Source organism: Engraulis encrasicolus, chromosome 1 (genome assembly GCF_034702125.1).
Source record: "Engraulis encrasicolus isolate BLACKSEA-1 chromosome 1, IST_EnEncr_1.0, whole genome shotgun sequence".
Classification (NCBI taxonomy): domain Eukaryota; kingdom Metazoa; phylum Chordata; class Actinopteri; order Clupeiformes; family Engraulidae; genus Engraulis; species Engraulis encrasicolus.
Genome location: NC_085857.1, coordinates 50959290 through 50985672, shown reverse-complemented (window position 1 = coordinate 50985672; position 26383 = coordinate 50959290). Strand labels below are relative to the sequence as shown.

Below are 26383 nucleotides of genomic sequence, written 5' to 3'. Positions count from 1 at the left end.
TATCAGTGTTGCAACTGTACACTGTGCCTTACCCTGTTCTTGTTTAAATTGCTCCTTGTAAGTCACTTTGAACAAAGGCGTCTGCTAAATCCTATGTAATGTAATGTAATGTAATTAATGCAATTTATTGTAATGCTTGTCTATCTCTCACCATCCCCCTTTGGAGGAGGGTGCTGGATTAGCACTTTGCACCAATTCAACTCTGGTAGTCCCAGAGTTTCTTTGTTTTACATGCATGGTAGCTCAAATGTGCAACCACATATTCTGCTGCATATGACTATGGATTGGGCTGTCCTACTCATATTCCTTCACTGGCCTTGGCCCACTCATGTTCCTGTGACACACCAAATGCCATGTTCAAGTCTTGCTACGCTATAGATTAATGGTGTGTGTGTGGGCCAACTGTTATACACAATTGAAATGATCTCGTGGGCCAAACAAAATGACTCCACAGGTCAGACTTGGCATCCCTGACATAGACCTTCTCTGGTAGCACTTTGTGCAGGAAATCGTTTTTGTCGCCATCTGCTGGTCATTAAAATCAAGACCAAAAAAAACAACAAATCCTGCAACTCTAACACTATCAAGTCAGACTTCTGTATTGCTTCAAGTAATACTTTAACTTCAACTTTAACATGAGAAAACACACACGTCTCTACAGTTTTCCCACATTATTTTACAAAAGATGCAAAAGCACATTTTACAAAAGCACAGTAGGACATGGACAAGTTGGGGGAAATACAAATAAAAGACATCTAAATCTAAAAAAAAACAAAAACAAAACATTATTACATGTGTAAATTCCATACAGACAGAAGGCTTTTGCCAATAGGTAATGTTGAGAATGATGCTTTTCTTCATAGTCCATAATAGGCCTAATCATCATCATCATCACCATCGTCATCGTCATCGCCATCATCATCATCATCATCATCATCATCATCATCCTCCTCATCATCATCATCATCATTTTTTACCATCATCATAAGTAATACAAGTGAGATTGCAAAGCTGGTGTTCGATTGGTTGTCTGGATGGATCCAATTAGGATCTTTATTGGCTTGACTGGGGATATATCTGATCGACTTCACCTGCTGCCTTGATTACCCATAATTAATCTGAACCGGGGATTGACACCGTACTTCTGCTCGGCTTTGCTATAGCCTAGATTTGGAGGGCTTTTACTCTCTGAACCTGGGATTGAAACCACTGTTGTTTTCAAACATCTTAAACACTGCCCTGGCTTTGGATTGCTTGTGAGTCAGTATATGCCAGGCCTAATTGAATTCAATGCCATTTTCTCATTTGCAATCGGGAATGTGAATGTCCCCCAAATGTTGTTTTGGCTTGGCTGACAGCGGGGGAAATGTATCATCAAAAATACTGGATAAGAGCAAGATAACGCAAAACACGCCCACTCAATGCAAAAGCGTGTGCTCAAGTTGGGTCTCCTAAGGGGGCGTTGTCCCCTCCTTCTTCTTCTCTTTTTGAGGTGTTTGCACAAGACGTGCGCTACCGCCATCTACAGCGCTAAGGGGACTTCTTTTATTCTCAACCTCAGGACTCCGAAGGTCTCCTAACCGAAGGTCTCCTAAAGGGGCGTTCACCCGACATAAAGTGGATACCGGAAAAGAAACAAAATGATGCTTCTTGTTAGATCCACCTTCTTTGGTGTCATTTTCTCCACGGAGGCGGGGCATCAGCAAAACTCCAGGATGGAAGTGCACATATTGGAAAGCCCTCCTGGATGCTAAAGAATAGATGCCGAGCTGGATTGAGGAATGTGATTGGCTGATTGTAGACCAATAGGATGCCCTCCCTTAAGAGTTATCGGTGTGGCCAGAGTGTAGATGTCTGAAAGAACTGAGCTCTCATTGGGTGTATCACTAGATTCATAATTTTTATTGGATACTGAGGATAGATTTGCTTCCATTGGATTGGACAATAAGGAGTAGATGTTCTCATTGGATAGGCTGGACTGAGGAGGGGTGACCAGGGCATTAAGTTCTGAGCTGCTTTGTGGTTCATTCTGATTGGTTGTACTTTTAAACTCGCTGCCCTGATTGGCTATTGAGCAACCACCTGAGTGAAAAGTTGCCACTGGAATGGTCGATAAGGAGTAAAAGTTGGATGTAGCCGACGGATGTTGATTGGCTGAGCCGGGCATGCGGTGAATCTGATTGGGCGTATGAGTGGCGGGTGGAGAGGTGTACTGGATCTCAGAGTACAAATTACCGTCCTGGCACAACATCAAACAAACAAACAAGCAAACAAACAAACACACAAACAAGCAAGCACACAAACAAATGATGAATAAACAATCAAACACATTTATGTAAATATAGTACATACACATAGCCTACATACAGTACATACAGTGCATACATGCATACACACATACTGTAGCTTACATACCTATACATACATAGCCTAGGCCTACATGCATAAATGGATATGAATAATACAATAAAGTATAAGATATAAGAAACAAGGACAACAATAACTAATGTTATGTGAGATACCAATGCCCTTTTGTAATACACACAGGAACACACTCACTCACCTGCTTTGTGTTTCCTGAGAGAGATGAAGACGATGCTGAAAATGTAATGAACATATAGGCTACAGTCATTCCACAGTCATTGTGTGCGTGTGTGTGTGTGTGTGTGCGTGCGTGCGTGCGTGCGTGCGTGCATGCGTGCGTGCGTACGTGCGTGCGTGTGCATGTGCATGGTGTGTATTTGTCTTACGTGCGTGCGTGTGTGTGTGTGTGTGTGAGAGAGAGAGAGAGAGACAGAGAGAGAGAGAGAGAGAGAGAGAGAGAGAGAGAGAGAGAGAGAGAGAGAGAGAGAGAGAGAGAGAGGAAAAATATAGAAAGGGAGAGAGAGAGAGACTGTGAGACATAGTGAGAGAGAGAAAGTGTGTGTGTGAGAGAGAGCGTCTGTGTGTGGGTAGTGGGTACCTCTTTTGCACTTGGCCCTTCCCACCATAGTTGCAGTAGTTGAAGTCACCAACAGCAGGCCCAGGCCAACAAGAGCCGCAACAAGCCATAAGGACACACCTTCACCCTCACCTGCACAACACAACACACACATGGCTGATGCATCAGGTACGCTGACATGCTGGGCCCAGGACAAAGTCATCTCAAAGGGCCCTTAACCCAATTTTGTCTACCTCGTCCTCGGACAACTGATCTCTTTGCACACACACACGCACACGCACGCACGCACGCACGCACGCACGCACGCACGCACGCACGCACGCACGCACGCACGCACGCACGCACGCACACACACACACACACCTTCAAGACACATGATGACACCCGAACCCTCACCTGCAAAACATAACATACATATGGCTGGCACGACATCAAACTAAGTTGTTTGTGCCCATGCCCAATGACACCAGGAAACAACGAACCACTCTCATTTTGTCTTTGTAAAATTGGAGGGAGAGAGGGAGATATTTAAAAATGGAGACAGTTTAATTGAATGACAGATACTGTACATTCAGGTATAACTGATGGCGCCCTGGTGTTGGCCCAAAGTGCTGACCCAGGTTTGGATCTGGCCCCATCCTCCCCTGTCTATTTCTTCCATTACTTTTGTGTCTTCTCTCAAACTGTCCTATCCAATAAAGGGATAAATAAGTTATGCTTTTCCATTACATTACTCTTAGCTGACACTTTTGTACAGTATTTTTTATGTATGTTTTGGGGGCTGTTTTGGCCTTTATTATGACAGGACAGTGTGAGAGGAGAGAGGAAATGAGCAGGAGAGAGATATAGGGTAGGGCTGGGAAATGACCCCGCCTGGACTTGAATCGGGGTCCCCATGGGCATGCAAGCCCAAATGTGTGGGGATTAGCGCGTTGCGCCACAACTGCCACAGTCATTTGAAGTATACAGTGTATTGATGATGGTGCCTGGAGCAGTTTGGGATTAGGTGCCTTGCCCAAGAGCACTTCAGCATGGAGTGAGATGGGAAATGGAAGAAAGGGTTTTAAACGTGCAATCTGAAGCCTTTCTCCTTAAAGGGGTATGCCACTGTTTTGGGGCTTAATACAGTTAAAATTGTTGACTGGGGTTTATAAAGGTGGTAAAGTGTCTTATTTTTCATATGAAGCGTTGTCTTGCTTTAAGACAAGTTAAAAGAGGAAATATGTTGCTAAGCTAGTGAAAGTCAATGGATCCGTGTAGCATACCCCTTTAACCACTAGGCCACGACTATCCCTGCTGCAAGTCAAGACTGTAGGACACAGGGTTGCAAGTGAACGCAAGGTTTTCCACATACATCAATGATAGTGGTGATGATTCCTAAATCACCACCAGCAGAATCTGTAGTTCAGCAACATCAGCTAACAGACAGAGCAATAACGAGAGAGAGAGAGAGAGAGAGAGAGCGAGAGAGAGCAAGAGAGAGAGAGAGAGAGAGAGAGAGAGAGTATAGTAGCTATTTTTATTTTGCTTAAACCCCTAAGGTGGAGTGGTAAGATGCCTTACTCACACACACCCACACCCACACATCCACTCCCACACACCCAAACATGCTCAGCTGCATGCACATATTACGTTCGCACACACACACCCATGCACGCATGCATGTACGCACGCAGGCACGCACACTGTACGCTAACCTGAAATATCTGCTGTCTGGGTGTTGTTGACGTTCGCAGAGTAGGCCACTGTCGTCAGAGCAGACGGGGTGTCGGATGTCGCAACATGGGAGGGTGAGGGGACTTTTGCAGGAAGACAGAGCACAACTTAAAATGAGGTGAAGTGACATTGAGTCGATTAACATCAGACAGTCTTTGCAATTCACAAAACTATTGATCACTTTTCATGATGTTTGAGATCTCTTTCTTTTTTTAATCCTGATCCTTTTAAAACTTTAAAAAAAACTTTTTTCATTTCTACTTTTCTTTTTACTTTTTGGGAATTTCTGGTCGAAAAAAAAAAACACATGACAATAAATAGCTTTTTATCCTTGTATTCTTCTCACGGTGGCAGTAAACATCAGTAAATGTCTTCTTGACAAGTATGCGGTGGTATGCACTGTTGCTTGTGGTGTAATCGTTTGACCTTTACATGTATTTTCGTCTCATTGGTCAACGTCTGACAGTCAGTCTGCCTCTATGTCTCTTTCTTACATGGTAGGTCTCTCTCTCTCTCTCTCTCTCTCTCTCTCTCTCTCTCTCTCTCTCTCTCTCTCTCTCTCTCTCTCTCTCTCTCTCTCTCTCTCTCTCTCCTCTCTCTCTCCTCTCTCCTCTCTCTCTCTCTCTCTCTCTCTCTCTCTCTCTCTCTCTGTCTCTCTCTCTCAATGCCTTTGTCACTGCCCTATCTCACTCTGCCTGTTTCCCTTTAGTTTTTGTACATGAAAAGCTGTGTTCCTTATTCATATCAAATCATCTCTCTCTGTTCTCTTAGCAACAGGGGCAGTTGCTAAGACTATACTTCCTGTTACTATTTATACATAACCAAACCACTGCCTGGTCTCCAAGGCTGTGTCTCAAATCACGCACTTGTGCACTTTGGGAACTGTTTTCAGTACCTAGGGCGCTCATGCTGAAAATTTCAGTTGAGCCAGTGCACTGAAAGTGCCAGGATGATCCCCTAACAATGGTGGAAAAATGCAGTGCTCGAATGATGGACACTGCACCAAAGAAAATGGAATATTGTACAAGAACGACCACTAGCTGGTGTGGCCAGGAGTGGCACTGCAGCTATGTTATCGCAGCCAAGTAAATAATGAATGGGTGCCAATGGGGCTGTACGCTTCTCATAGAACTATCTGCCCGTGTGATTTTTTCCCTGGAAACAATGGAGTCGCATTCGATAGATATGAGTAAGTGAAAGCATTTGCCGACACGTTTGCATCTTGACAAGTGTTAGATTCATGAAAATGACCCTTATTTCAACTATAGCAATAACATAACACGTGACAATCGACTTTACGGCACTACGCCATTTGTTTTGTAGTTTTGAGTCTGACTTCAGATGTCGATGTGTTTAAAGTTATGTTAGGATTGTTGCGGACACCTGTTATTTATTGCATTTAAGGTGGTGGAAAAGCTGCATGTGTACATGGGGTAAAGGAAATGACTGCGCTCATCCTTGAGAATTTGGGCACCTTCAATTAACATGTTGGACGGCGGTGGGGGGTTTTGAGGTGTGTGACCGTAGATGTCTCTGCTAGGATCAGTCAGAGTACGTCTCTCGTCAGCTCTGGTCGTGAATAGTCGCAGAGATTCCTCAGCCAGCAGGTATTAGCCGAATGCTAGCGTGTTGCAGGACAAAACTAACACGTCTTTGGGAGAACAAAGCCATGTCAGGAACCTTTAACTTCACTTCTAATACAACTTCCATGATAAGGTACAGAATGTGCACACATCTTTACAAACCAGAGAACAGAACCGTCACAAATCCCTGCTGAGCCATTTAGCCCAATAGGCTCCCATTCATCTTTTACTTGGCTGCGTTCGCCAACGGGGCTATAATGGGAGCCAATGAGAGAGGCCTATCTCATAGCTTAGAGAATTTCTGACTGCGCACACACTAAACAGCGGCCATGTTGACAATGACATGGAGGAAATGTGGCATTCAGTTAGAAGAGTTTGGTCAACAGTCTCCTAATTCTGTAAGTAATGTTGATGGGACACCAACATTTTTATGCCAACCAAAGTATTGTATGTGTGATTGTTGTCCTTTGGGGTGAAGGACATGGAAATACAAGCACCAGACGCTGTGCATTGTAAACAGTAACCCACTTGTATTTTGGCAAGCTAATGCCATGCTCAGTCGTAACTTCCAGCGCGGGCACAGTGCATAGTGCTCAAATTTTTCCGCGACACTATGCACTAAAGACCTCAGTGCACTGTGTGCACTGTGCACTGACTGTCAGTGCACTGTGTGCACTGTGCACTGACTGTCAGTGCACTGACACAAGTGCGTGATTTGAGACATAAACCAAGTAAGTGTGTGTGTGTGTGTGTGTGTGTGTGCGCGCGTGTCCATACATGTGTGCATGTGTGTGTGTATACTGAAGCAGATGCATAAGCGTACCTACTGTGACGTTCACTTTGCTGGTGATGTAATCCTCAAATCCTCTTTGGACTCCACATGCATATATCCCAGCGTCCTCCACGGTCAGGTTATGGATGGTGACAGTGAAGGTGTTGTTTCTCTTCTGGTCCTGCAGCGATACTCTCCCACTGTTGATGCGCTCATCTTCACCCTCAGACTGGATCAATTTACTGACGCTACTACTAGTATGACTACTACTACTACTAATACTACTTTGGGCCTTCTGAAGGTACTTCCGGTTGTTGGCATAATCTTTCTCATATGGACAGTGGATGGCCACAGCCCCCCCTTCGTCCCCACTCACTGACACATTTACACTGCACACACAGCTCATTCCTGCCAAGGAGAGAGAGAGAGAGAGAGAGAGAGAGAGAGAGAGAGAGAGAGAGAGAGAGGAGAGAGAGAGAGAGAGAGAGAGAGAGAGAGAGAGAGAGAGACAGAGAGAGAGAGAGAGAGAGAGAGAGAGAGAGAGAGAGAGAGAGAGAGAGAGAGAGAGAGAGAGAGAGAGAGAGGGGGGGGGGGCAAGATGAGACGAGAAAACTGAACACTGAGTGCTGTTACATGCTGGGAATACAGGTGTAGCAATTCTACAGGTATGTTATTCAGAAAAAAACAAACATGTGAAATTTGGAGCATGACAGTGAACAGCCCATTTGACAGAATGAAGACGAGGCATGTAATAAAATCTAATAATGTGCATAAGCTCAGTAACTGGCAGAAAATTCTAATTTAAATGCACAAATTTACTTTTATTATTTCTATGCATGTGACATAAAAACTCTTTGTACCCTATTATGCATGAGAGCAAACTGTAACATTAGCACCTGAAGACAAACTCACAGTAACCCACTGTACACGCGCAACCACAGTGTGGCAAAGCGATTGCTTTGCCACCGTCAAGATGAAACTTTGCGGCTGGAGTGCAGATGGAAGGATAGGAACTTCACGGAGCTCTTTATATTTACTTCTGACACCAAAACAAATATGCACGAGGGCACAATGAAAACTCTCACAGGACACGGCAGCGTTTCTAACTTACTCTGATACATCAGCAGCATCTAGTTACATTGAAATTTACAAACTAAGACTGCGCAGAGCCAGCTACCTTCTAGTCTTCAGCTGCTCCTTGTTCGCACTCCTGTCTGTCTCTGATTCTGAATCTCCCGTTCACCGAGTGACACTGACATTTTATTTTATTTAATTATCCAATAGCTACACAGCTTCACAATTGCTGCCTACATTGCTCTTACCTTAATACTCCTTACTCCGTAATACTACCTTAAAAGTTGACCACATCATCAAAACAGTTTACACATTCAAATACACAAGTTAAACCCAGTCTCCCCCCACAAGTCATTGATGGAACGCTGCCCCCACGGTGCGCATTCCGCGATGCAGACATGACTGACAGAACAAAGTTCATCATGCGAAGTTCTCGGCCGCGAGCCCCGCATGTGTTGCAACTTTCGAGATCCGTGTGCGGGTGCATGTGTGCGTGTGTCTGTTCAGTCTATGAAGTTCATCCAACAAGCGTCAACTTTGTGTAAGTCATTAAAACTAGTGAGAAGGGTTAGACTACCTTCTCACACACAGGAAGAGAGAGTCAGGCCTACTTTTAAACATGCATGTTATTTCCAGAACTCATTCTGCCCATTTTTCCATGAATACAACACCATCAAATTCGAAGAAGTCATTATGAATAGGAAAAGGTGGATCTTCTATGTGTCCGCCACTTTGAATTTCAAGAAAGAGCAGCAAAATGTACTAAACATAGGCTACTTAGTGAATATTAGTTTACTCTGCCCTCAATCCTACACAGTGTACCTTTTACGTGTCTAACACATTTCCACTGTGTAGGCACACTGGCACTCATGCGAAATACGTTCGCAGTAAAAACTTCACATACAAAAGCACAGGAAGAGGCTGAGAGGCAGGCCTACTCGTAAGCACATGCATTGAAACCTACGTGTACATTTTTAACCCCTTACCATTGATGACCAACAGCATGATTAGGATTGACCTCATCTTGGTTGTCTTCGTCAGAAGTAAACTTTTTGAACGTGCTTCTTGCAATTTCAGTTCTCCTGTAGAGAAAGACATTATAAGTAGGCCTATAGAAGTCAGTATTTCCATCATTTATTTCAGAGTAATTCAATTTCACCATGCCAGTTTATATCACTTCATATCTACAATAAATAGGAGTCTAAAGAAAAACAACAAAAAAACACTTGATTTCTCTACGTAAACAGTGATGCCACACAGAATACAATAGTGACATTGTCTGCTAAAGACCGAAGCGTACCTGTTTTGAGTTCAGTTTTCAACACTCAGAAGTCCACCAAGTTGATAGCAACATTCGGTACAAACAACTCCACTAATCAAAGCCTGTCAGTCCAAACACTCAGTCACTCAGCCTCAGTGTATAAATTATATTGTGTCAGAAAAAAATGTTCTCTCTTATCTCTACAGTTCATCTCCCACCCCTCAGCTCTCTCGCTCTTCTAATGAAGATCGGTGATAACCATCTCTTCATCCAATCAGCCACCTGCTCCACCAATAAGACATCTCCTCACCAACATCTTCAGCCAATCAGATTCACCCTTCCTGCCTACTCCACCAATAAGAAATCTCCTTGCCTATAACTTCATCCAATCAGATTCACCTCCAATAAGAAGCATATTCTCCAACATCTCCACCAATCTGAATAAACCCAGTATGAAGCCAGAAGTTTCTGTCTCTCAAGGTGATGGACACCTGGAAAATGTCTACCCTACACTCAACTGTTAGAAGACAGACAGACAGACAGACAGACAGACAGACAGACAGACACACACACACACACACACACACACACACACACACACACACACACACACACACACACACACACACACACACACACACACACACACACACACACACACACACACACACACACACACACACACACACACAATCAATAACCTATCACACGCGTCCAGGCCGGTGACAGCTTCTATTTGGCACAGGGCAAACTCATCTGAAAGGGACCCCATCAATATTTTGCAATGTTATGCACTCTCTTCTTTGTCCGAGGATAACTTATCCTTTTCAAAAGTGCACCTGACAACATTGGACCTCGTCCCCTAGTCACGCAGTCTTTATCCGTGTGGAAATACAAACATCACCATCAGGGCAGACATCACTGCACACACACCACATGAGGTGGACAAAGGGATTGCTTGTGCTGGACCCAGGGAGAGAGGGGGCCCAGAATTGAATCCCCATTTCATTGAATTTATTGAAAAGGATGACATTGTCCCTGGCCCTGTCAAAGCTGTCAGCGGCCCTTCAACCCAACCACACACGCACGCACACACGCACGCACGCGCGCACGCACGCGCGTGCGAAGAGTAGGCCCTGTGTGAGTTAAGTTCAATTTCCTGTTGCAGGAAGCTAGCTGTAGCTGAATCTGTGTATCTTGGGGGGGTGGGTGTGTGTGTGTGTGTGTGTGTGTTGGGGGGGGGTTGGGGGGATACAACGACACACACACAACAACTACGACAGAAAATGTGTGTATTTTTATTTTTCGAATATCAAGTGGACTATTGCAGGAATGCAATTTGAAAAAAATCAAGGACAAAGCAGAACTTGGCCTAGCAATACAGGCTCTGTAGCCAATCAGCCTGAAGATGGACCATTAACATTACCAGGGGTAGACAGACCCGTGTCCTCGATTAAACTTTTGTATTAAAATTGCTATATGTGTATCAAAACACCATAGATATATAGGCCTATGTGTCTGAGGAGCAAAACATGGTTAGTGTGGCACATTCAGGAATGTCCCAATTTGTACTGTTTCTTTCAAGATCATCAGAAGTACATCTCTCTCTCTCTCTCTCTCTCTCTCTCTCTCTCTCTCTCTCTCTCTCTCTCTCTCTCTCTCTCAAACACACACACACACACACACACACACACACACACACACACACACACACACACACACACACACACACACACACACACACACACACACACACACACACACACACGCACACATGCGCACAAGCAGACACACATATAAGAGTATACACTATACATAATAAAGACTCCAGTGGTAGATATCGCCATCTGCTGGTCACAAAGCTCCAAAGCATAAATTACTACTACTACTACTGCTGCTGCTGCTGCTGCTGCTGCTGCTGCTGTTGCTGCTGCTGCTGCTGATGCTACTACTACTACTACTACTAATAATAATAATAATAATAATAATAATAATAATAATAATAATAATAATAATAAAAACATATATCATCTTTTATGTGGTAGGGATTTTGTGCCGTATAAATACATTTGATTGAATTAAGTAATGATAATCTCATCATCATCGTCATCATCATCATCAAATATGCATTTCTATTGCTTTCATAGACAACAAGACACAGATTTATATTGCTTTTAATAACTTCATTTAAGCAGATACAAGACAAAACTTTTGATTTTAGCAATAGCTTCATACTTGAAAACATCATCATCATATCAAGACATACAATTATATTGTGTTTAATAATAACTTTATTGAAGTTTTAAGCACAATTTACACATACACTAAAATAACTCCTGTTCGCATAGAGAAAAAGGGAGACGACTTGGATATGCAACAGGTGTGTGTGTGTGTGTGTGTGTGTGTGTGTGTGTGTGTGTGTGTGTGTGTGTGTGTGTGTGTGTGTGTGTGTGTGTGTGTGTGTGTGTGTGTGTGTGTGTGTGTGTGTGTGTGTGTGTGTGTGTGTGTGTGTGTGTGTGTGTGAGAGAGAGAGCGTGCAGAAAAAGTTTTTGTTAAACAGAAGGAAAAACATAGCTGTGATGTAAATGCATTCCGGACATAATGAACGCATAATGGCATCCCATTATTTTACTAAATAGACATAAGATAGTGAGATATTGAATATTAAACCATATAAAAATATATAAAATATAAACATGTATTTTCTGTCACTCTTAAATCATATATTCAAAAATGTAAAAAAAAATATTGTGTGTAAAATGTATTAACAACTGCCCAACTGCAGTAAGAGGCAAACTCAGACATGTGACTAGCATTTTCTGTGCATATGTGAATGATCCAAAGTGTACCAAGACCCCTCGGAAGTGAATCGAGACCTTTACTGACGTAGTCTCAGTGCAGTTCATTCATGAGTCCTGACAAGTTACATTTTTAACTGGGTGTTATCACTTAACCCTCTGGTTGTGTTACGGTCAAAAATGACCGTTTTGAATCTCTATTTTTCATCATACACAAATGACACACCACCTTCAGCTAACCTATTCAAATGGCCAAAATTAAATGTAATGGAATTCTTAAAGATTTGTGGAAGACACACAAACTTGTTACATTCATGGTGTTTGGTTCAAAAATGACCGGATTATTAATTTACATCTCCCAAAGTTATACTGACATTGACCTTAAAAATACATTCAAAACGGAAGTAGCAAATCCACACACACACACACACACACACACACACACACACACACACACACACACACACACACACACACACACACACACACACACACACACACACACACACACACACACACACACACACACACACAAACATACTTTTGGAATTTCTGGAAAGCCAGAAATGTTGTGTACCAAAGGGGAGTACAGCTCCCCTGCCAGGACTCAACCCCGAACTAAACTGGGGCTCTGACTGCTACATCAAAGAGCCAGGCTCGTTGGTGTGGCAGTTAGAAAACAGCCACAACCCTAGTGATGGCCACTTCATCACACTGCCTTTCCCTTTGGGAAGCATACCCATGTGCATCACGCACTCATGGTGTCCCTCAAGCAATTGGCCATCATAATTCTCCCATCCAGTGTGCCCCCTCATTTATGCGTCACCCATCAATGGGGTCCCTCGCACCGGAGACACCAATTCTCGGGCTCCCTCACATAGAATCACGTCTCACACACAATGGGTACACTTCCGGTGGCCTCACGGTAACCATCCTACTTCTGACACCATTTGTAGCGAAGGAGAGTGGAGTTGCCCTGTCAGGACTCAAATCCTGACCTTCCAGGTACTAAACTGGGAACGCCAGGAGAGCCAGGCTCGTTGGCTTGACAGTCAGAACACTTCCACAACCCTAGTGATGGTCACTCTATCGCAGTTTTATACGTTCATATTTTTGTAAGCAATGTATAGTCTTCAAATTGCCAGATAATTATTTCCTTATATCGCTCAACTTCCCTATACGCCATGCTCTTTGCACTATTGTCATGGATGAACATAACTGCTTTTATGGTCTGTTTTCAGGTTCCTATTGGTTGGAGTGCTGTTAGAGTTGATAGAGACACTGCTTCTACAACCTGGTTCTCACGCGAGGGTTGTTACCAACCAATCAAAGACAATCGCTTAGCTCTGGAATGGCGTAGGCAGAGCCATGCAGAGGGGAGAGTCGGGCAATCTCCACTGTGTCCTAAGGCCGACTTCCGCATTAGCAAAATTAGCTGTTAAGCGTCTCAAAACTGCTTAAGCGTTGCGAATGTTAGTGCCTAGAAGTAGGCGTAGCACACAGCAAATGCGATGCGATGCAATGCAGGGAATATGAGAAGACTTGCTGTTCGTAGTAATAAATTCAGATAAACATCACAGATGGTAAAACTGTTGTGATTATCATTACCGAGTCAGTTGATAGTTTACATATTTGTGGTGATTACCCCGCAGTATAGTTTGTTAGTCCTTATTTTTGGCTTTTAATGTGGTGGTTCTATGTTGAGTCTATGGAAAGACAGCCGCGTTAGGCACGACCTCGATCTCGTTGAAAGGCGGGGCTGCAATTTAATTCCTGGTCCTCCAATCGTGCAACACTCCCCTCTGTATGGCTCTGGGCGTAGGTATGTTCAAAACAGCTCGAACCTGATTTGAGAATTAAAATGTTTTTTTTTTTAGGGTCATTCCAGCTGGAATCAGCAAATGGTCCCCACTCGACCCCCTCGGATTTGCTTGAAAAAAATATATGTGATGGCTTAAACATCCAATAGAACATATCCACCATTGCAGATTTCAGCTGTGCATACTTTTTCCACAAAAAATCTGTAAATAAGGACACCCCCTCCCCCTGATTTGGTGTCACTGCCTGAGTGACCATATTCAGTCTTAATTATCTCCAAAACTATTTGTGGTAGGTCCATTATTTTTTCAGGGCTAAGAGTCATAGACCTGACAAGCATACAATACAATTTGCAGCACTGTATGTCAAATTACACCTTAATGCTGGCCCTCTACTTTTCTTTGAAATTAAAATTGCAAGGGTTTTCAGATGTCCATAAAAACCTCAAATTTCAACATTCAAGGTTCATCCTTGGTACATGGTCAGATATGTTCCATGACTTTCACATCACAGCATATTTAATATATGGGTCCAATGGTTGTTGAGATGCCGAGGTCCAACGATGGGCAAAAACTAATTTATACCATTATTTGGAGCAATATTCCCAATGTATGACACCAGTTGTGAACTTGCTGTTTGGTGTCTCTGAAAGATAATATTATTATTCATAACATATCTAAAAATTGGGATGGTGTTTTGCCCCATTATTTTTATAATGAATTTTAAAAACCCATTCCTGTGTGACATGCAGGTGTACCTTAGAAGCCCTGTTACCTTAGAAAAATTGGGTTTACTACACCTAAAATGAATAGCCAAGTCAGTGTACACTAACACCTAAAATCTCTGATACCAAATAGGTGATTTATACTTGTTCAGCTCAGTATTTCAGTATTTCTGACTTAATCCTCAATTCCATCCTAAGAAGGTGGCCAATCCCCTTGATTTTTGTGTTCCATTTTCACACAAAGATGGCGGCTCATGGAGCCAATGGCATAGTTCCAAAATAGTTCCAGGAAGTCAGCATCATGGGAAGGAAACAATACACCATTGTTTGGAGCATTATTCCCAATATATGACAGCGGTTGTGAACTTGCTGTTTGCTGTTTCTGGAAGAGGATATTCTTATTAACAACATATCTAAAAATTGGGATGGTGTTTTGCCCCTTTATTTGTATAATGCCTTTTCAAATCTCAATGCAGTGTGGCATGCATCCCTCAAATCCATCCAAAGTGGCATCATGAAAAAAAATACACCATTTTTTAGAGCAATACCTCCAAAGTATGACACCACCTGTGAACTTGTTTTTTGTTGTGTCTGGAAGAGGATATTTTTATTAACAACATAGCAAAAAAATAGAATGGTGTTTTGCCTCATTCCTTTTAATGATCGTAAAGCGCATTGCGGTGTGACATAAGCCTGTGATCAAATAGTGCAGAGGGAAGCGGAAGTGGTGAATTGTTCTGGGCCAAGGACATAGGGGAATCAAGATTGGGTACTCATTACATTGCATGTATTGGGAAGGGGTCTCTTCAGACGACTTTATCCCGGGCCCAGGCAAAGCTGTTTGTTCAGCTCAGTATTTCTGATTTTTTTTCAGGGATTCTGGCCTCATCTTTTGAAGTGTACTATCGGCCAGATGATCAAGTGACTACGCAACATGTTCTCACTGGCGCTACGTTAGCAATAAATTCAAGATGGTTGAGAGAAGTACCATTTTGAGAGAAGTCATAAAAAAACAACCTCTGAAAATAAAACAAGGTGTTGATATGATTTCCTTGATGCAACCTTGACTTCCTTGATGGTGATTTAATATTTGAAAAAAAAGATGAAATGTATTAAACAAGTCAGGAACTTTCAATGCTCTGGCCTGTGACAAATGATTTTATACACACTTAACTTTCAATCACTAGCTGCATCTTATGAGTTGACTTTATAAAGTAGCTTGCCATTGTCATTGATGGTGCATTAGGTATCGGCATTCATATTGTTGTGTGCAACCATCCGACATTTGCAATTCAATGAGGAACACCTTAATGAAACTTTGAATGAAACTTCATTGACATTGTACAGGTACAACGAAATAGGTACCTTGAAGGACAATGACAACATAGGTATTGATTTCAGTAAGGATACCAACACCATGCTCATGGCACTTCGGTCAGGGGAGGATGATGGCGGGCGGGAAGTTCTACAATCAGGATACCTCTTTACAAACTGTTTCCTCCTATGTGTCATCTCTAATCAACTTTTACTTTCCTATGCGACCATAAAACAGTCCCACCCCCGCCAACAGTCACCACGACAGAGGTACCCTGACTGTAGAACTGTGCCCCGCCCCCAATCCACCACCATATCTGAACGCTTTTGCATGCGGCAAAGCTTCCTTTCGGCTTCCATCATCTCAGCTGGATCAATGTGATGATGAACTTTACAAATAATGAACATTGTCTACAAGTATCCAACCCATAATTGTTGTAATCACTGCTGTTCACCTGCAATCCACTTGTCAGCATTGCAGTGGTATAATATTATAATGATGCAAGCAGCTGAATTAGATCGCAACAATGTGACAAGAACTACATGGTAGTCTGGTGCCAATATGAACTTCTGTGCCTTCAACATTCACCTGATATTGAATACTGCATGCAAGCAAACTCTTCTAACTAAAAATTCAGGACCATGCTGTCAAAATAGTCTGAGGGAATCTCTAGCCAGTATGAATTAAGTTATTTTGCAATACAGCTGATAATTTAACGAGTAAGACACAAGCTTCATAGCAAATATAAAGTTACAGGTGCTGATTGAAAGACTAGTTAGGATGGGAGTCCTTGTTGCAAACAAGAGTGCTACTATTATTTAATCCTCTCCTATTTCATCACTTTATTCCAAGACTACTACTACCGCTACCACTACCACTACTACTACTACTACTAAAATGATGATGATGATTATTATGATTTTACAATTAAAATAATGAATGTCTATCAAAGCCATGTGCAATGTGCTATTCTTGCTGTGTGGCATCAATCAATTCATTTACAAGTGTTATGGTTTCCCTAGAATTTGCTTTGTCATTCACAGGGTAGCCATCTTGTTTTCACTGTTAAGGTGACATCAGAGCCATGGATTTGAGAGTTGTGACAAGTCGGTTGGTGACATGGTCCTCATAGCTTCAAGTAATTGTAGCCAATTAAGATTTTGAAGTCCGTTATAAAAAGAATGAGGCAAAACACCATCCCAATTTTTTTATAAGTTGTTAAAAAAAACATCCTCTTACAGAAACACCAAACAGAAATTTCCTAACTAGTGTCATAGATTGGAAATATTGCTCCAAACATTGGTGCAAATTAATTTTTTCCCATCTTTGGACCTCTGTATCTCAACAACCATTGGAGCCTTTTGTTAGATATACTATTATGGTGTTATAATGTGGACAAACGAGCGCCACTTACTGTACACGCGAGGTATTTTATTCTGCGCGCGCGCGTAGACACTGTCGCGCGCGCGATTTTGCTCTGCGCGCGCGCGCAAACGCTGCCACGCGCGCGCAAACACCGTCTCACGCGCGAGAGGTGACATGAATTTCCTCACGCGCGCGAGCAGAAATATGAATATTTAAATTATCTCCTCCCACTGGTTAGCATAACAAATGAGGCGGAAGTTTGTTTAGTCCATAGTAGTCAAACACAGAGATCTCAGATATCAATTGCTGATAGACTATCGTTGCTACGGTGACTGCAAACGACCACCTTTGAAACACAACTGAAACGCAACTCACGGCTGCGCTGACAAGGGCATTCACCTCTTTATTAGTAAACCCATTTAATTTTTTGGTGGATGAAAACATTGTGTCAATATGCTATGTCTATGTTCGCCTTATTCACCCGGAACGTTCTAAAGACGTTGAGGGGTACACTTCAGGGGTACATTCGGCAACGCACCAGCTGTCATGCCGCCTCACTTTTGTGTGCCCAAATGTTCGTCCTCAAAGAGAAAAAAATCCTACCGTGGACAGACTTTCCACCGTTTCCCCAAAGAGCAGGCACTTCGCCGTGAATGTATAAATCACATCAAGAGGGATCCTGGTCCATATTTCAAGGTAAGATGCAAAATTATGTTCAATCATACGCATTAGCTAGCACAAATAAGCTAGCTCGCCAAACTTGTCATGACTCATGTAGCCTAATGACGCGAATGCCTCGGTGAAATAAAAAAATATGAATGTGTAATTACACAACGCTACATTTATATGATATTTCCAGATCGCTATTTTCAAGATTAGGCTTTTAATTGTGTGGTAAGCGATCCGATGGCCATTGATTTTGTGCTACCAGAACCAGTAGCATAGGCCTACTTGATTCCCTGATTGTCGCTCCCAACGCAGGACGCTCCCCGGTCAGCTCGCTCCCACTAGCCAGACTATCGATCCCACCGCCATATAACGGAGCTAGTTATCTTTTTGATGTTAGTTTTTTGTTTCTAACCCTAAACCTAACCATAACCCTAAACCTAACCCTAACCCTAAATGGCTTGTATGTGGCAGTGTATGATAATACGTGAAATATAATCGGGTGGGACTACACGTCCGGGAGTGATAGAAACACCTGGGACTACACGTCCGGGAGCGATCTCAGTTGGGAGTGTCCATCTACCTCCCGGCCTACTTGTGCCAAAATCAAGTTGTTTTGCTAACGAACTAAAATGCATACCCTGGTATTTATGGTTACAGATCAACGCTGAGACCAAGGTTTGCTCTGAGCACTTTGAGAAGCAGTGTTTTGTAAAGACCTCCCGTGGTATCACAAAGCTTATAAGGATGCCGTGCCACTTTGTTCGCCTGGACTTCAGAGAGGCCAAAGAGGAGAATCATCATTCGCAGACCGAGGTTAGTTTGTTCAGTCAATATTCAACTGACATGTGTTTAGCAACCCTCTAATAATAATAATAATAATAAACTGAGCATAACCGCGTTCGTCCCGCGACCGTTCCGCCTTGGTATGTTTTGACCCCTTACATATCGCACGAAGCAAAGCGCTCAGGCCTGGGCAGGTTGCCGTGGCAGCGCTTCGCACAGCCCTGGCTGGTAGAGCTGTGAAGGATTTTGAATGCCAGGCAGCCAGTAGGGTACAGGGTACAGTACAGGGTAAGCTCGCTTTTATGCTGTTATTGAGAATTTGATTGAATGAGCAGGCGTTGTAAACTATTCTATGCATCAAAAAGCCCTATGTTCTGCGCAGTGCTCCTCCCTCCGAGTCCAGTGACTTTTTAATAACTCACTTTTCTAAAGTTTTAACTTGGATTTCTGTCACGTTTAAACGCCACCGCTCCTGGATCTCTCTCTATGCTGTGCCCTGCCTAGTATTTCTGAGTCCCCTGAAATAGGCTGTCTGCATTCTCTTTTTTAATGCACTGGGCCCTTTCTTTCAAATTAGTCAGTTTGTTTCAGATCTTGTCATTTCTGCTATAGGTGACTGCTCAAGATGTGGCTTCCTGTAGTTCAGAGATAGTTTTCAAAACTGCCTCAAGCTTATGTAGTAGTGTTAAGAATAAACAGGTGTGGAACATATGGCCTATATTTGAATAGTTGTGGGAATAACTGTGGGAACATGGAGCAGCAAGAATAAGCTGTGGGACCAATGGGCTGTGGGAACATAGAGCAGCTGACCCCCAACAGGGTCTTCATGGTTGTATGACCTGAATACATTTTCAAAGCGGAGCCAGAGGATGCGGACTTCTACTCTTTTCCACTATTAGACGCGCCTTTGTCCTGCACCTGGCCTCAGCGAGGTGGTATGTGCATACTCTTACTTTTATAAAAATGTTGTATATTGACCACTAATTCTGTGCATGCTGTCATACAGAGATGATGACCCATTCCTGAAGTTGGACGCCAGAATGCAGGAAGGTGCTGTTTAAGAGCCTAGGTAGGTATTTGCTCTCAAGACACTTGTCTGCGACAATTTAGGAAACACTGTCAAAGTGTGTGAATGACGAAGACCAGCTTACAATGTTTTCTCTTCTCTTTTCTTTTGTTTCTGTGCTGTGTGGGACATGTTTGACATGTAAATAGACCACTAGGCTAGTTCAGTTGTTGGCGGTGGATTTATGTTGATTATAAATACAAGTCCTTTAGTAGGCTAGTAGGCTAACTAATTAATGCGAGCATGACCTACTGTGTCATGCTAAACAAGCAGGAAGCTGGGCATTCTTGGCGACTCTGAGAACTATAATACAGGCCAAGTCGTCATTGTTATAAGATGGTAATAACATCATCAAATATTTGCCCTGTTGAATGGATGTACGTTTTTGCGTCACATCCTGTTGATGCTAAAATTACGTGCACTGTTACATCAAGATCCATGAACTTGTCAGCAGTGCAGCCAGCCTTCTTTCTATGGTCGTAATGTAATCGTTTACAGCTCTCGAAATGAGCAGACAGCTCAGCTGCTTGGTGCATACTCTTACCAATCGGTCTATATCAGGTGTCACCAACGTTGTGCCCGCGGGCGCCAGGTAGCCCTCCAGGAGTTTCTGAGGTGCCCACCAAGGATGTTAATAAACAGTGACGACTACCAGATTTTAGTCACAGTTAATGCTTTTCTTGATTTAAATATCAGATTATTTGTTCTTTATAACCTATAAGTCAATTATCATTCAATAATAGTGTGATTTGAGAATGATGCCAAGACATCGGTAGAGGATTTTGAACAAAAGTAGCCCTCAGGAGCCCTCGGGTAGCCCTCGGTAGCCCTTGGGTAGCCCTTGGTAGCCCTCAGACCCAGAAAGGTTGGGGACCCCTGGTCTATATTATTCCCTCTTGCATTATTTATTTTCAGGCGGTGGAAGAAGCACTTGCAGGTATGCTACCGACCAGGCTCCTCAACATCAATCCGAGACGGAAGATGAACCGGGATGAAGCAGTTAGATTGAGGTAAACATCTACACACCCCTGTTCAAATTCCAGGTTTTTGTTACGTAAAAAAATGACAGAAAACAAACTTAAAGCTTTAAAAGGAAAGAATAGAAAATAAAAAACTTCTATCTACATCGTTGCATTAATATGCACACCCTTAACCTAATACCTTGTTGCAGCACCTTTGGCTTCTATTACAGCACTCAGTCTTTTTGGGTAAGAGTCTATCAGCATGGCAAACATAGAAGTGACAATATTTGTACACTTATCTTTGCAAAAGTACTCAAAATCTGACAGATTGCGAATGCATCTCATCTGCACAGTCCTCCTCAGATTGCCCAACAGATGTTCCGTGTCATACAGGTCTGAACTCTGTCTGGGTCTTTCCAAAACCTCAATCTTATTCTAATGAAGCCATTTTTTGTTGATTTTTGGCATTTGCCTAAAAGTAATTGTCGTTCTGAATGATTAAGGTAATCCGCATCATTACCTTTCTAACAGGGGGCAGTATGTTTTATGCCACTACAATGGCCCCTGTGGAACTGTTCTAAATTCCAACCTCCCAGTTACAGCTGAAGAACGATAATCACATAGCATGATGCTGGCACCTTCATGCTTCACTTTACGCTTGGTGTTACCTTGGCAATGAGGTGTTGTTACCTTTTGTAATTATGTCCAAAATGTTAAACCTCGGTTTCACCTGACCATAATACGTCTTCCCACATGCATTTGGGAGATTACAGAAATATTTTTTGCAAAATGTACTCCACCAAGATTGAACTTTTTGGTCATGATTCGAAAGGGTATATTTGGCAAAAAACATCACCCCAATAACACCATACTTAAAGTGAAGTATGGTGGTGGGAGGGTTCTTTTGTGCTGTTTTTCTTCAGCTGTCACTGGGGCCTTCATTAGGTAGGAGGCAATTATGAACATTTCCACTGGGGCCGTGGTAGTGGCACAAAATCTTCGCCCCCCTGGTAGAAAGGTGAAGATGCAGAGGAACTAATCTTTCACAACGACAATTTCCCTAAGCGCACACCTAAATCTACTAAAGACTGGCTTCACCAAAATAAAATGGAGGTTTTGGAATGGCCCAGATTGGGGGCCTTGTTGGGTGATCTGAGGAGGACTGTGGGAGATTGCACTCGCAATCTTTCTGATTTGGAGGGCTTTGCAAAGAGGGGTGAACGAATATTGCCATATTAATGTGTGCCATGCTGAGACTCTTACCCACAAAAGACTGTGCTGTAATGAAGGCCAAATGTGCTGCAACTAAGTATTAATTTAAAGGTGTGTACATTTTTGCATTGCATTGCATTGAATAATAGTTTAGATTGAAGGAGGGAAAAGCTGTGAATTTATTTGTCTTTCTGTCATTTTTTTTTACATCACAAAAACCTGACATTTGAAGAGGGGTGTGTAGACTTTTGGGAGCCACTGTACATGTAGAAATTATGTGTTCATATCACTAACCCTCTTGGTTTAGCACGATAATTAAAAGAACTGTGAGCAAAAATGTGGCTAGCAGAAAACCAGAGTGGCTATTGACTTGGGAAAACCACTAGCCACTGTGGCCGGAGAGCAAAACATTAATGTCAAACCCTTGTCTGTACCCAGACATGGGTTCTACCAGCTGTACGGATACCCAAACACAGCCTGTCACATCGTATGCAAAGCGCAAGTCTGAATTAAATTTTCTAAACACATGTACCTTAAAAGTGGACCACAGTCACCTTGTAGTGTGAATACTTTTACTTGAAGGAGAGGATTGTGCACATCCCAGAGAAAGGTGCAGTACGAAGGTCAACTGTAGTTTTCAGAGTGAGGAGTCTGCACACTTAGAATCGTTTTTGTTGCGTTTTATTTTTTCATGGCAGGATAACGTTTCTACCTCAACAGTCTTCTTCAGATTCTCAGATTCAGATTTTTCATTGTTTTTGGACAAGTTGGGTAAGACTGTATTATGTGCCAGTGCTTGAGTATTACCTGTTTGATTTCATTTGCCAACAATTAGAATTATTTTACACTGTATGGACAAGATGTAGAAAACTACTACTGACCGACAGTGATATGTCATGTTCTTAATACTGTATATCCTGTCATTACAGACAAGGCGGCCGGAAACTTTGATGACCTCAATGACACTGGCTAGGTGAAGGACATCAAGAAAATGGCATCCGGTCACCAGACATCAGCTCATAAGCCACAACGTCATCAACCATTTTGCGCCAAAAATGAAGCCGTTCACATACCATGGCATCCTAAGCAGGTAATTTCATACCTCTCAGTAACCTCAGAATGTTGCTGGTGAAGGAGAACATCCCGTTCAATATCAATATTAACAGAATAAACAAAATCATCACTTCCCATAATTTCTACCACATGTTTCAATAGGCAGCACCACACTACTGTGCAACAGTGAGAGAGAGCGGGCAAGGACAAGTAAAACGGACCTACACTACAGCAAGACTTTGACACTTCTCCGCGTGAGAGGCAGCCATCGCCCCCACCGTTGAGCAGTGTGTACCCAGTACCCCCAAAAGAGGAGATGATCCGACGCCATCACAGCCGATTTCCAAAATTGTACACCAAACTCTGTATGGGCGTGTGTGTGTGTGTGTGTGTGTGAGAGAGAGAGATATTGTAAAACTTTTCAGTCCTTCTTCTATACTATACAGTGTATAAATATACATGTGAAAACCTAAATATGAATTAAAAACCATTACTGAGGTTAAGAAATGCATTATAACAAATACATCTGATTCAGGTGTACTGTACATTGAAATGTCTTTATTTGCCACAAATACATCACATCCTGGAAACCTGTACAATGTGTGGATTCAAAGGTCTGACAGATCTTTGTGACGGCACAGGATTGCAGTGGAACCCAAACATAGCCTAGGAACTCCCACATAGCGTAGGAACTCCCACGCCATCTCACCAACTGCCGATATGCAGTATGCCTGAATTTCCTGTACAGCAAAGAAATGTAGAGATTGTGCCTTCATCGAGAATAGGTCATTTGGAATCACAACAATTATTCAATTTACTTTGTGCGTGTGGTGTAGCTATTGCTGTTATTATTATGTTACTACTAGTGACCCATTTTTAGTTGAGCTTAATAGTCTACATGCCATCTCTGCACTTGTGTTACCACTATTGGGATTGGCAGCTCCCTAAATGAAAATGAGAAAAACTTGCCCGGATGAAATGTTATGAACTGTGTGCGTTGTGCTGCTTGCTGAAGTAACATGACACCCACATCACCTTCCAGAAATAAAGTGTATACAGGCTACCTAACCAGAGTCCTAGAGACCTGTTGCTGCTGTGTGATGAAATCCAGGCAAAGACCCACCTGCTTTGGCAATTGCTGCAACATGTAAAAAAGGTAGACAGATTAGGCCCCTGTAGATATGGCATGTGTAGATGGATTCACTTAATTCTTTAACCACTTGAATGGCTTGGGTCAGACAAGCTGGGCTGCACACTGACCTCTTCCATGTTGCCCATGTGGTTTCGTTGGCTGTGTGTGACCACCTCCGTACAGGGGCAGATTTATTTATTTATTTATTATTATTATTATTTATTTATTTATTAAAATGTCTGCACCTTTTTATTAAATGTATTGCATTGCACTGGTATCACATTGCATTAAATGTACTAGCCAAGTGACACAAACAGAGCAGGTAAATACAGTCTTGATCTGTACCATATATGTCACTTCTTAAAGATTCAATTATTCAACTCTATATTCGAAGAGGCCGGTATTGCGCTACCATTTTCCATGAACCAGTCAACTTCTGGGAGTCATTGCAGTACTTTGAGAAAGTGATCTTACTTTCTAGCCTAATATTGTGCTTGTGTCAGTATTGTAGTGTCATTGGTTATTTACAGTGTGTCGACGCCATCTACTGGATACTCCACGCACGGTTCATTTTCTATACACTTAATCATTTCATTCCAAAGCACAGAGTGAGCTCTTTGATGCAATGTAGGCTAAATTCACCCAGAGCTCTAGTTGTGTTATACCCGTTGGATCGCTGAATACATAGCCTACATTAATCCATATTTCAGCCTCCGGTCTCAAGTCAACTGCGGTCGTCTTGCCCACTGTCGTCACCAGCTATGGAGAACAGTGGCAAAATGAATGGTTGTTCCAACCGATTTCAATAAAGGGTTTCTGATCTGACCGCTTGAATTGACTATCCAGCTCCCTCTTTTATTGCAATGCTTACCAGCAAAAGTAACGAACACACTTGAATCCTTATACATTACAAATATCTGACTGGACCATCGTAGGAAACAGGTTTGTACCGGTAGGCTATGTCTCTCAGTCATGCAGCATGCACGGAGCTGGATTTCAGTGAAACATATGCACTTACAACATGTTAACTTAAGGTCTCTGTAAACGTGCATTTTGGTCTTCTTTGCAAAACAACTATGTCATCATGCCAAATACCTAGCCTGCTAACTTTAAGCTCTTAAAACACTCGTCGTGAGCAAAATGAAGCTTGACAGGAATAGTCCTAGGCTACAACACGAACCATATTCAGTTTATGAAATGTCTACTCACTTTATTCCTCATCTGCTGTTCGCCCATGAAACAAACATATGTATTAAAAACAATGTTTTCATAAAAAATGGGTAAGAAATAGAGGTAAATGCCCTGGTCAGCAACCTTCAGTCATTCCACTCGTCAGTAAACGCGAGCTGCAGTTACCGTAGCAAAGATATCAACAATTGCTCTTGAGATCTGTGTCTGATTATTTCAGACTAAACAAACTTCCGCCTCGTTGGTTATGCTAATCAGTGGGAGGAGATAATTTAAATATTCATATTTCTGCTCGCGCGCGTGAGGAAATTCATGTCACCTCTCGCGCGTGAGACGGTGTTTGCGCGCGCGTGGCAGCGTTTGCGCGCGCGCGCAGAGCAAAATCGCGCGCGCGAGAGTGTCTACACGCGCGCGCAGAATAAAATACCTCGCGTGAGCAGTAAGTGGCGCTCGTGGACCTTTTGTCCACATAATGACGCCATATACTATGATGTGAACGTCATGGTACATATCAGACGATTAACCAAAAATGAACCTTACATGTAGAACTTTGAGGTTTTTACAGACATTTGGAAACCCTAGAACATATGATATCTACAAAAAGTAGAGGCACATTATTACGGTGTGATTTGACTTACAGTGCTGCAAATTGTAATATATGATATTCAGGTCTGGGACTCTTAGCCCTGAAAATATAATGAATCTGACACAAATAGTTCTGGAGATAATTGAGTCTGAACATGGTGACTCATGCAATGTCGCTAAAACAAGCGTAGGGGGTGTACTTATTTACAGATTTTTTGTGCCAAAAGTATCCAGAGCTGAGTTCTGATATTGTGGATATGATCTATTGGATGTTTAAGCCATCACATAAATTTTTTTCAGGCAAATCAGAGGGGGTCGAGTGGGAGATTTTTCAGAAATTTGCTGATTCCAGCTGGAATGACCCTT

General features: G+C 42.5%; 1 protein-coding gene and 1 long non-coding RNA gene across 4 annotated transcripts; one reads left to right on the top strand and one right to left on the bottom strand.

Annotated features, from left to right (window-relative positions):
* Positions 1-1739: 1739 nt before the first annotated feature.
* LOC134454079 (CMRF35-like molecule 9) lies at positions 1740-9483 on the bottom strand. Its single transcript, XM_063204853.1, has 7 exons — positions 9387-9483; positions 9073-9168; positions 7064-7420; positions 4639-4740; positions 2963-3073; positions 2564-2598; positions 1740-2239 (listed from the first exon to the last, which is right to left on the bottom strand). The coding sequence occupies exons 2-7, from the start codon at positions 9107-9109 to the stop codon at positions 1751-1753; spliced, it is 1131 nt and encodes a 376-aa protein (XP_063060923.1). The 5' UTR covers positions 9110-9168; positions 9387-9483; the 3' UTR covers positions 1740-1750.
* A 7965-nt stretch (positions 9484-17448) lies between these two features.
* On the top strand, positions 17449-24742 carry LOC134454106 (uncharacterized). Of its 3 annotated transcripts, XR_010035791.1 has the most exons (6): positions 17449-18063; positions 18694-18849; positions 19826-19888; positions 20801-20895; positions 22989-23149; positions 23275-24742. It is a non-coding gene; the product is annotated as an uncharacterized LOC134454106 (long non-coding RNA). The 3 variants fall into 3 exon arrangements; XR_010035790.1 differs by having other exon boundaries at positions 17454-18849; XR_010035792.1 differs by lacking the exons at positions 17449-18063; positions 18694-18849 and adding an exon at positions 18899-19107.
* Positions 24743-26383: the final 1641 nt, after the last annotated feature.